Below are 11,619 nucleotides of genomic sequence, written 5' to 3' on the forward strand. Positions count from 1 at the left end.
TTGGATGATTCTCTTTACAGGGGATTCCAGGTCCTGCTGGTCCCATAGGTCCCCCTGGTCCTCCAGGCTTACCCGTAAGTGCAAGACAAAAGAATTTTGTAAAGGAAACTTACACCAAAAGAGTCATGATTTCTCCAGATTTTTATCTGTACTTTTGCCTTTGCATTTTGTCTAGGGTCCTCAAGGTCCAAAGGGTACCAAAGGCTCTACCGTAAGTACTTCTCCCTTTGGACTTTGATTGTTCAGTGAAGCCTAGTCAAATGCCTTGTTCTCTGTTTATCTTGTTCCTTTTGTTCCTAACAGGGACCTGCTGGCCAGAAGGGCGACAGTGGTCTTCCAGGGCCTCCTGGGCCCCCGGTAAGTGCATGGGAACAAAAGTGATGTTTAGGTCTGTTCACACCCTAAGACTGCCGGTGATTTCTCCAAATTTGTAAGAAGGACAAAAAAAGACATTCTGTCAAAGTGGTGATTTTTCTAGGAAACAGCAACTCCATTAATTACATAATCAGATCCACATGCCAAGGCGTGTCTTTTAATTGATGCGTTAACTGTATATTATGATAATCTTGTTTGTATTTATTTTGCACAATTTTATGAAAGCAACTGACTATAGGCCATAAAAATACATACATACATATACATACACATATATGTGTGTGTGTGTGTGTGTGTGTGTGTGTATCTGACCACACTAGGAATAAAGACAAAAGTTCAGATATTTTGCATTTTTTTCCCTACTGTATATAATGATCATAAAAGCAATAATAATTTCTAACATTTATTAATGCTGACATTTTCCAGGCTCCATATAACTACTAAGTGATAGATCCATGTGAAAAAACATTAGTCTCCTCTCTTGAGTTTGTTTCCAAACTATATGTGTATTAGTTTGCTAGGGCTGCCATGAGAGGCACCACAAATGGGGGCTTAAATAATAGAAACGTATTCTCTAACAAATTCTAGAGGCCACAAATCTTAGATCAGAGTGTGGGCAGAATTAGGTCCTTCTAAGGGCTGTGGAGGAAGGTCTATTCCATGGCCCTGTCCTTGGCTCATAGATAGCTGTCTTCTCCTATTTTTTCCCTTCAAATTCTATCTATGTGTGTCTCTGCACCCAAATTTCCTCCTTTTACAGGGACACCAGTCATATTGGATGGTTTCCCATTGGTGGATACCCCCCCCAATGCCCTTACATTTACTTAACTAATTATATCTACAGTGACCCCATTTCAAAATAAGATCTTATTCTAAGTACTGAGGCTGATAGCTTCTACCTATGAATTTTGTGGGACACAATCATAACAACATGGATTTAACTATTTGGTATAGTTCTACTTTTATACATATGCAAATTCAAATATGTCTGCATTTATTTTTTTTTTAATTTATACAGTTTTAAGTTATATTTGAAGCAAATTAATGTGTATTTTTAGAAGTTTAATGTTTCATAATATAAATTATTATCAAGCACAATAGACAACTCATTAGTTAGGTTAAGAACCTTAAAATGGTATTTTAATCTTCAGAGACTAAAATCTAGTTGTGGAGACAGGACATGTAAATAAGGACTAATTAATAAATAAGAAAGTTACATACAATATATCCACACAAAACTGGGTTACACTACTTATATAGAGAAAGGTCCAGGGGTGCTTAGGCAGCTCAGTCACTTAAGCATCTGACTTAGGTCATGATTTAACAGTTCATGACTTCGAGCTCTGTGTCAGGATCTGCACAGTGCAGAGACTGCTTGAGATCCTGTCTCTCCCTCTCCTTCTGCTTCTCCCGTTTGTGCTGTCTCTGTCTCTCTAGGAAGAAAGGGAAGGAAAAAGAAAAGGAAAAGAAAAGAAGTTCCAGAAATCATCTGATTTGTGTGTCTACCTCAGTATCTCCACTAGATTCTTTTTAAAAGAACTTAACACAGTTTCTATATAAATATTTATAACATGTGTATGTATATGTAGTAACAATTAGAGAAAATATTGAAAGTAGGGAAAACATTGAAAAGCTAAATCAACTATAATTTCTCATAATAATGACCTCATCAGTAATAATTATGCAGAATATTTTACCTTAGGAAGCAGTTACACGCACATTATCTCTTTCACAGGGTCCACCTGGAGAAGTCATTCAGCCTTTACCAATCTTGTCACCCAAAAAAACAAGAAGACATGCCGAAAACATGCAAGCAGATGCAGGTGAAAATATTCTTGACTACTCAGATGGAATGGAGGAAATATTTGGTTCCCTCAACTCCCTGAAACAAGACATCGAACATATGAAGTTTCCCATGGGTACGCAGACTAACCCAGCTCGAACGTGCAAAGACCTGCAACTCAGCCATCCTGACTTCCCAGATGGTATGTTAATAATACATGTCACAGCAAAGGGACTGAGCCTCTAAGTTATGAAGGTGCATGGTCAGCCCATTACTTCTAGTTAAATGTTTGATATAGACTCTAAATAAACTAAATGATTATTAATTCCAGTCTTGTAAACAGAAAAAGTCCTTTATACTGTGTAATTCAAGAACTGCTTCAGAAAATCCTTACCTGCTTACATAAGGTTTCATTAAATTATGACAAGATCATTTTGGGACAATTATAGAACACAAATGCATTTTTCCCCGTAATAACTATCATAGAATGGGTTTTATGTGTGCACACATGTGTACACATTAGTATGTATTTATATCCTGTAACCGAACTTATTTTACCTTGATATGAAGTTAACATGATTAATAGCATAACTGAATCATATTTTACCTATCAGTTTAATAATAATTTGGTGAACAGAATATTTAAGACTTAGCATAGTAGCTTGGGGCAAAAATTTATGTCATTGATCCACAAATAATCAGAACTGTGAGCAATTCATTTGTAATAATAATCAGGATAATTTATTATACCTATTGTTTAACATAAACCTTATCATACCCTTCCTGAGAAGCAAACAGTTTCAAGTATCATGAGTTAGTTAATAAACTCACACAATTACTAAACTAACAAGGGGCAGATATTTATGTGATCTTAAATCTCCCACTTTATATGGAAATATTTTGTCACTCTTTTTACTCTTGGGGCAATATTATTTTGCACTATCAATCATATAAGAATGTTATAACTGAGATATAAATAAGTCAGTACAGAGAGAAAGTTTAATGTGATTTAGAAACAGCCACCACCATAAAGGAAAATGTCATCAAATCTTCCTATCTTAATCAAGCATACCCTGTTAAAACTAAAACACAGGTAGCTATTAAGGACTCCATTCAAACTAATGTCCAAGGTTTTCAAATTTATAATATGTTTATTTGGAAAAGATATGTTTAGTTCAATAGTAATTCAGTAATTTTAAAGAGAATGACTCAGACTTCTGCTCTTGCTGAGACAATCATACATAATTGAAGTTCAAATGTAAAAGATTACAACACAAATAAAACAAATATGATTAATTAGAACCTGAGCAGTCAAGAAAAATTTTTGTGAATTTGGGAATGGAAAGCTCATTGTGGGCCACAGCTCCCCATGGTTTCCATATAATGACCAGCGTTATTAATTCCTTAATGGGTTAATTAATTGCCATTAAATATTAATTAACTGACTTAGCAGTGCCAGGCACTGTTCTTCAGGCAGAGATTTGTAGACACACAGAAGAAATAATGCCCTTGAGCTACTATTATCAAATGAAGGAGACAGGAAAAGTGTAAGTATTAACAATAGCATATTATGACAGATACTGTGGGAAAAAATGAGTATTTAGATAAGGTAAGGATGACCCATTTTGTGTAAAGGATGTTAATATTTGAAGAGGTGACATTTCAGCTGAAACCTTAAAGAGGTAGCCAGTCATGCAAAGAATCAAAAGGTTATTTCAGGCAGAGGATATGGGTCATTTGATAGGTTTAAAGAGGACAAGATCTTGGTGCCTTCAAGGAACTGAAAGGTCTCTATGGCTAAAAAATAGTGAGGAAAGTGAAAAATGACTTGAAGTAATTTGGAAGGAAGCAAGGTGAAATCAAAGGAAGCTAGTTAAAGAGCTGTTGGTTTAATCTAGGAAAGAAATTAATGGTGACTTGATTTAGGGATTTGACAGTAAAAATAGGAGAGGAATAAATTAGAGGTACACTGGACATGGTTTCCAGAGTATACTGAATTTACTGAACAGATGTATCTTAGTAATTAAGCTATTATTATGTTATCTGAAGGAAATTTAATGACAATATTAACCGAATAAATCAAGAGAAAAAATGCTTACCACAGAATTCAAAATTATAGGGGCACGTGGGTGACTCAGTCAGTTAAGCGTCTGACTTCAGCTCAGGTCATGATCTCGCAGTTCATGAGTTTGAGCCCTGTGTCAGGCTCTGTGCTGACAGCTCAGATCCCGGAACCTGCTTTGGATTCTGTGTTTATTATTTTTGAGATAGAGAGAAACAGAGAGACAGAGTGCAAGCAGGGGAGAAGCATAAAGAGGAAGACAGAATCTGAAGCAGGCTCTGAGCTGTCAGCACAGAGCCCAATGAGGGGCTCAAATCCAAGAACCATGAGATCATGACCTAAGCCAAAGTCAGATGCTCAACTGACTGAACCACCTAGACACCCCCAAAAATTTTTTTTAAAGTAATGCAAGAAATGATTCTTAAGGCTAAGTAGATTCCACCATCTCCATTGTTACAAATGAATAAACCAAGGAAAAATATAATGATTATTATACTCAGATTACTTAAGTAGTAAATAATACATATAGGATTTAGGGTTAAGTTTCTCTGATTCCAAATGCATGTAATTTATTATAGTGGATAATTAAATGTTAATATTTGAGGAGGTGACATTTAAGCTGAAACCTAAAAGTAACAGGCAGGCTAGAAATAACAGAGTGTTCCAGGTGAAGTACATGGGCAAAGCTTTGATGCAGACAAGACAAAGGGTCACTCTTTAACTATCTGAACTCCTATCCCAATTTGACCAAAAACATAAAAGGGATTCTTGTGGGAAAATATCCATCAATATTAATTTTTTATTCTTCTAATAAAATGTGTATACCATGCAATCAATTTTTTATTTAAATGTATTTTAACATGACATATTTTTTCCTACTTCTAGGTGAATACTGGATTGATCCCAACCAAGGTTGCTCAGGAGATTCCTTCAAAGTTTACTGTAATTTCACGTCTGGTGGCGAGACTTGCATTTATCCAGACAAAAAATCTGAGGGAGTAAGTACCAGTCTGTTTTGGTGGTGATTGTTGACAGTTCCTGCCATGTTTTTGCAATATTGAACTAAACAGGAAAATTATACTGTCATATTTTCATTTATCTGCTTTTCTTACAGGGTAATTAGAGCATTTCATTTGCATAAACATGAATAAGACACCAAAGTGATGCACAGAGTTAACAAATACTTCTCTCCTTTATTTTTTTACCCAGATGTATTCTTTATGCACCTGCTTGTGCTCTAAAATTCTATGGTTTTCCATGACACAGCACAGCTGATGCTTAAATTTTAGTGCATGTATAGTACTCTTCATTCCAATGACACGACAGAACTCACAGCTGTATATGATGTTCAGAATACACAATTTATAATCGTTTACATAAGAATATTGTCTACATTTGCATACTTTTTAAATGTTTTGTCTCTTCAAACAGATTTCTTGATTTTCACCTAGCAGTATCAATATATTTGAGCTAAAGGCAAATTACTAATATAGGGAAAGGCTTTTCACTAGCATAATTGTATTCTTCAAACAGTTTCTGGTGGTAAATGTTGCCTTTATTTGTATTCTTTTAATAAATCACATTCTTAGTAAATGGTGTGGGCATACAGAGGCACAGAACCTCCTTAGGGCAAGACAAGTAGCTTTAAGTGTGGCTAATCTCTTTAGGAGGGAAGTTAAGTTCTCCAGTAAAGGTTGGGTAGTAGGAGCAGGAGACAAAGCAACTTCTGTTTCCCATCCAAACTTGGCAGCAAAGCATAATAAAAGTTCGTGTAGCTGCCAAAGAAATAAGGGAACGTGGAAATGCCTCTCTTTACACTGATAACTCAAATTCCCTGTAGTGAAGCCTTATATACTGTTACATTTTGCTGATCTTGCAAAGCAAAACAATAAATGCAGATCTATAAAGGGTTCTAAACATTCTTCCCAGCAGGAGATGATTACACTTGCTTCCTGCAATGACTCTTCCATGCCACCCTTAGTTACTGGCTGAATACTTTCAGGATGCTTCCCTTGGCTATGAAATACTGATGGGATCTGTCTTGATGACTGATTTCGACTGGTATTGTGAGGGGTTCCTTTACAGGGGATTGCTTCTGAGTTCCACCTTTGTTCCCTACAGACCTTAGTATGCCATCAGCAGGTTGTTCTCCACTCCCCCCCCCCCCCTTCTTCTTTTTGAGCAATTAAACAGGAAGAAAATGACTCAATCTTCACTAAGTGGGAAGTCACAGGATATATCTCAAATCTTGCTGTTTATCTCATTTTCTGTAATTCAGGATAGACCATTTTAAAACTTCTTTGGCATCTTAGTCTTACAGAAAATTACTGATGCATACATAAACAATACTGTTCATAATTTTTACCTACTTTCTAATTTTCCTGTTCCTTTGCAACAGGTAAGAATATCATCGTGGCCAAAGGAGAAACCAGGAAGCTGGTTTAGTGAATTTAAGAGAGGAAAACTGGTATGTTATTACCTCAACATGAAATGGTTTATCTTAAACTTCATAAATGAAGCTCAAATTATATATCTTAGACCCTGACTGTGAAAGTCTGAGTTATACTATTTAGGATTCCATGTGTTCTCTGGTTTGCTCCTTCTATATCTCTTAGACCACAGTTGTATTTTAGAGAATTTTTCTAAATGTTTTCTATCAAAATACATGGAAATATGCTAAATTCAATAAATATGATCAGATAAAGTATGCATTTCATTAAGTACCTGATAGACATCATAAAAATGAATTATGTTAGAAATATCAGGTATAGAGAATGTAATATGTGTTTAGTGTCTCAGACTCTATATCTTTTTTTCTGTTTGAAACCTAATTTATTTTTCTCTATTTCAGTAAAAACTTTTGGAAGGCGAAATGTTTTTTTTTTTTTCTTCTGATCGTTACATTTAGAAATAAAATTCACTGACTGACCTGACCTTTTATTTGGATTATTGCACAAGTTTACTTAGATATTTTCATACCATTATCAGTTCACTATTAATAATTTTTACAGGTATTTTAAGATTAGATGCCAAAACTAAATTTATATTATAACAGCTGTTTACAAATACATGTGTATTCAAAATAGTAATAAATGTATTTAAGTGAAAGTTTTTCACTTATCCCGATAATTATTCAACTGTTTAATGTTCTTTAAGAAGCTATTATTTTCTATTGATGACTATTTTATGGTTATTCATCTTATGCAAAACCTACACGTTAATTGACAACTTTAGTGAAGTTTTCCACTTGACATAATTCTTCAGTTCAGTCTTCAAGTTACATATTAAATATCCATGTGACATTCTTACCTGTGTAGAATTTAAAAATACATAACACAGAACTGTGTGTGTGGTGTTATTTTTTGTTGTTTTGGTTTGTTTACCTTACTGTTCATTTCCCAAGTTGTTTTTTTTTTTTTTCCTTCAACTGAACAAGGCTTCTCATTATCTGAGCTGTTAATCAGTAAGGATTAAGTAAATTCAACAAAAGAAGCAAGCCATAGATAATTACCTTTACATTAATCCATAGTCTAGGTAAATTTCCTACTCAATTTTTTAAAAATATCTATGTGCAGCTGACGCCAGTCTTTCAATTTTACCCAATAAAACCATTTATGAATTTAATAAAGGATTTTAATAATTTTTAGTTAAAACTACTTTCCTGCCCTAAATGTAAAATAAGTATTTACTGACTCACCATATATTCTTTTGCGTTGTCTTGGGCATTATGCTTGGTGCTGGTGACACAGTGATGAATAAGTACATTGTCTAAGAACGAACAAACAGGCAGATCTGTGCTGGAAATAGAAGACAAACATCTTAGAAAACTATGGCGTCAAAAAATGCAGAAACATGTTTAAAACTTTGGGTCTAGTGGCTATACTATGAAATTTTTAAAGGAGTAGGTGAAATAAAAACACAAAAATAGGTAACTTTCCATTGCACTGAGATTCCTCAGTTCTAATTGTTTCACTATTTTGCAATTCTATAATTTCAAAATATACACAGAGGCGACTGGGTGTCAGTTAAGCCTCTGACTCTTGATCTCACCTCAGGTCATGATCTCACAGGTTCATGCTTGGAGCCCTGCTTCAGGTTCTGTACTGACAGTGCAGAGTCCGCTTAGGATTCTCTCTCTCCCTCTCTCTCTGGCCCTCTCCCACTCATGCATGTGCGCTCTCCATCTTTCTCAAATAAATAAACTTTAAAAAAATAAAACAAATAAATAAAAAGATACACAAACATAATGAAAGATCTTTTGGAAACAAAAGCTTTTCTTTTGGAAATTTTTAATGTTAGGAAAATGAAGCATTGAAATAAAGTGAATATTTTTCAAAGATAAATAGTGCTCATAGTAACTCAGGTGGGAGTACAATAGTGATTTCATAGAATCCTGTCCCTGGGTCTTATGACCCTCCTTGCCCACTTTCATTCCCTAAGTGAAAATGGGACAGTTGATTCATCCACATGCTTCTGGGATCACAGTTCACTGTCGACAGTGATTTTATTCTTTTATAACATAAAAAAGTAAAAGAACCTATGTCTGTCTTTTTATTCTTTTATTCCCAGCTTTCCTATTTAGATGTTGAAGGAAATTCCATTAATATGGTGCAAATGACATTCCTGAAACTGCTGACTGCCTCTGCTCGGCAAAATTTCACCTACACCTGTCATCAGTCAGCAGCCTGGTATGATGTGTCATCAGGAAGTTATGACAAAGCACTGCGGTTCTTGGGATCCAATGATGAGGAGATGTCCTATGACAACAACCCTTTCATCAAAGCACTATATGATGGCTGTGCGGTGAGTATAATCACTTGCCTTCTTTCACAGGGTGAGAGGCTGTGTGCAACCATCTCAGCTTGGCCCTAAGTCAGGAGTCTCTCATGAAATGGATGTCTGTTGTTTTTAAGATCTGATGCTTAACACTGGCATATTGAAATATATTAGAAGCCACTAATATTCACATACATACACACAAACTCTGAAAATTACATATAGGCACATATTTAAAAGCCATAACAGAAGGTAATCTTAGATCATATGCTATTTGTATGGAATTATTCCTGATATTTGAATACTATTATATCTAGTCATTCTTGAAATAAAAATAATAAAAAACTTTATTTCATTTGCTTCCTTCATCCATGATTCTAAAATGACAAAGGAATCAGCATTATACCATTTACACCATAGCTAATACTTACCCCTGTATTTTGTCCATAAGGGCTTGTCTGTTGGGACTGTGTTATACCAGGTTAGGCAGTTACTATCATTTTTGTGATTTCTATCCTCTGGAACCATCCTTTTCACACAATGGGAGTTCCATTTAAGAAAATGATACAGAAAGCACACTAAAAAAACTTGGTTTAGCTGATGACTAAAGAGAGGTCACAATTATAAATAAATAGGTCCATGCCTTCAACAAAGTGAGTATGATACCCACAGATAAAAGAAAAGAAAGTATATTAAAAGTAGCAAGTGTTTGGATTTCCCAATAGTAGTGTACTGATAATCATTCATAAAATTAATATATAGCAGCAGAAATGCTTTGACTTTTGACCTTATGTACTATAATTTCTATAATGTATTTAAATTTTTCTTAAGAAACCTTGACATATATTTATGGACACACACACATGTATATATATGCATATATTGTATGATTATAATGGTAAGAATATATTCTTATGTAGGAGTCTAACCCAATACTAACATCAGTTTTCATATTAAACTGTATTTATTAATTCAGTAAGATTCTCTTCATCTATGCAGTGTATCCAAATATTATAGTTGAGTGGTAACAGCTAAATATTAAATGCAGCTGTCAACGTTCAAAATTTAAAACTACAAATGACATCAGTGATAACAAGAGTTAATTACAACATAGATAATGGCAAATCTGCTTCTTACTCTCTTCTTTCTTACCCTCCTGCCTCCATTTAGAGGCTAAGGGAAAAAAAGCATATATGTTAAAAGCATGAAATGATTGTATAAATTTTTCTTTCTGCTTAATTTTACAGTCCAGAAAAGGCTATGAAAAAACTGTGATTGAAATCAATACACCGAAAATTGATCAAGTACCTATCGTTGATGTAATGATCAATGACTTTGGTGATCAGAATCAGAAATTTGGATTTGAAGTTGGTCCTGTTTGTTTTCTTGGCTAAGATTAGGACAAAGAACATCTGAAATCAACAGAAAAAATATCTTGGTGCCACCAAGCCATTTTATGCCACATGCAAGTTTTGAATAAGGATGGTATAGAAAACAACTTGCTGAGTATATACGTACCGATTAGAAATCCCGATGCCCTTGTGGGGTCAGAATCACATGACAAAAGCTTCGAAAATCATAAAATATAAGATAGTGTGGCTGAGATGGAAACAGGCCTTATTCTTGATTCCCAATTTTCATCTCTCCCTTTCCTATTTGGATTTCTTTGGTGCTGTAGGAAAAAAAAAACAGAACAATATATATTCATAAAAGATATGGTGCTCATTCCCATCCATCAAGGATGTGCTAAAAGTATGTTTAATAAATTGTAATTATTTTATGTACAGTTCTATACTGTTATCTATGTGTCCATTTCCAAAACTTGCACGTGTCTCTGAATTCCATCTGACTCTAATTTTATGACAATTGCAGAACTATCATGGCAATAAATATATGTATTATGAAAAAATAAAGTTGAAATTTCTGATGACTCTAAGTCCCTTTCGTTGATTAAAAATAAAATGCCTTTGTATATATTGATGTTGAAGAGTTCAATTATTTGATGTCGCCAACAAATTTCTCATAGGGGCAAAAACCTAGAAGATTCTTGGAAGCATACTTGGATCAACTCTTCTCTACTGACAGTAACTTTGCTGAATTTCAGCCAAAAATACCATTGCATTTTAATGCTTTATTCAGTGCTACACCTCAACCTTCTTCTTTTCAGAGTCCAGAATTTCACAGCATACTTGTATATATGGAAAATAAGCAAGTTTATATTTTTGGACAGGAAAATATGTATAAGAAGCTATTTTAACAAAGCAATGCTTCCATCAATCAGATGTACAATTTTTTTACGACCTTATCTCATTGTTTCAGTGTGCTTCAATCATGCAGATTAATATTAAAAGATGGGAACTAAGCAATTATTTATGAATTTGTTCATTGTTATAATTTCTAATCAGTCAACTTCTTGAATTTGATTCCAAGCTGCATATTATAGTCTTCAGATATTATTTTCCTGCACCTATCCAACAATTACTATTCCTTTTCTTTCAAAATAATATACATTATTTGACCTGCCTAATTCCTAAATAACATATGGGTGGATTGTTACTAACAGTGCTTGTTTTAAAAGTCATACTTATTAAAACAATCAAAACCTTTTTTTTCCCCCCACTAA

General features: G+C 34.2%; 1 protein-coding gene across 4 annotated transcripts in view; it reads left to right on the forward strand.

Moving 5' to 3' along the window:
* Positions 1–10,976, forward strand: part of COL11A1 (collagen type XI alpha 1 chain) — a 216,188-nt gene extending 205,212 nt beyond the window's left edge. For all 4 annotated transcript variants that reach the window (XM_081796410.1, XM_060626468.3, XM_060626465.3 and 1 more), the window contains 8 exons: positions 21–74; positions 176–211; positions 304–357; positions 2,111–2,360; positions 5,106–5,218; positions 6,619–6,687; positions 8,790–9,023; positions 10,244–10,976. In XM_081796410.1, coding sequence (XP_081652536.1) covers positions 21–74; positions 176–211; positions 304–357; positions 2,111–2,360; positions 5,106–5,218; positions 6,619–6,687; positions 8,790–9,023; positions 10,244–10,390 — 957 coding nt within the window. In that variant the 3' untranslated portion in view covers positions 10,391–10,976. The remainder of the gene's footprint in view (positions 1–20; positions 75–175; positions 212–303; positions 358–2,110; positions 2,361–5,105; positions 5,219–6,618; positions 6,688–8,789; positions 9,024–10,243) is intronic.
* Positions 10,977–11,619: the final 643 nt, after the last annotated feature.

This window comes from Panthera onca, chromosome C1 (assembly GCF_046562875.1).
Source record: "Panthera onca isolate mPanOnc1 chromosome C1, mPanOnc1 haplotype 2, whole genome shotgun sequence".
NCBI classification, from domain to species: Eukaryota; Metazoa; Chordata; class Mammalia; order Carnivora; family Felidae; genus Panthera; species Panthera onca.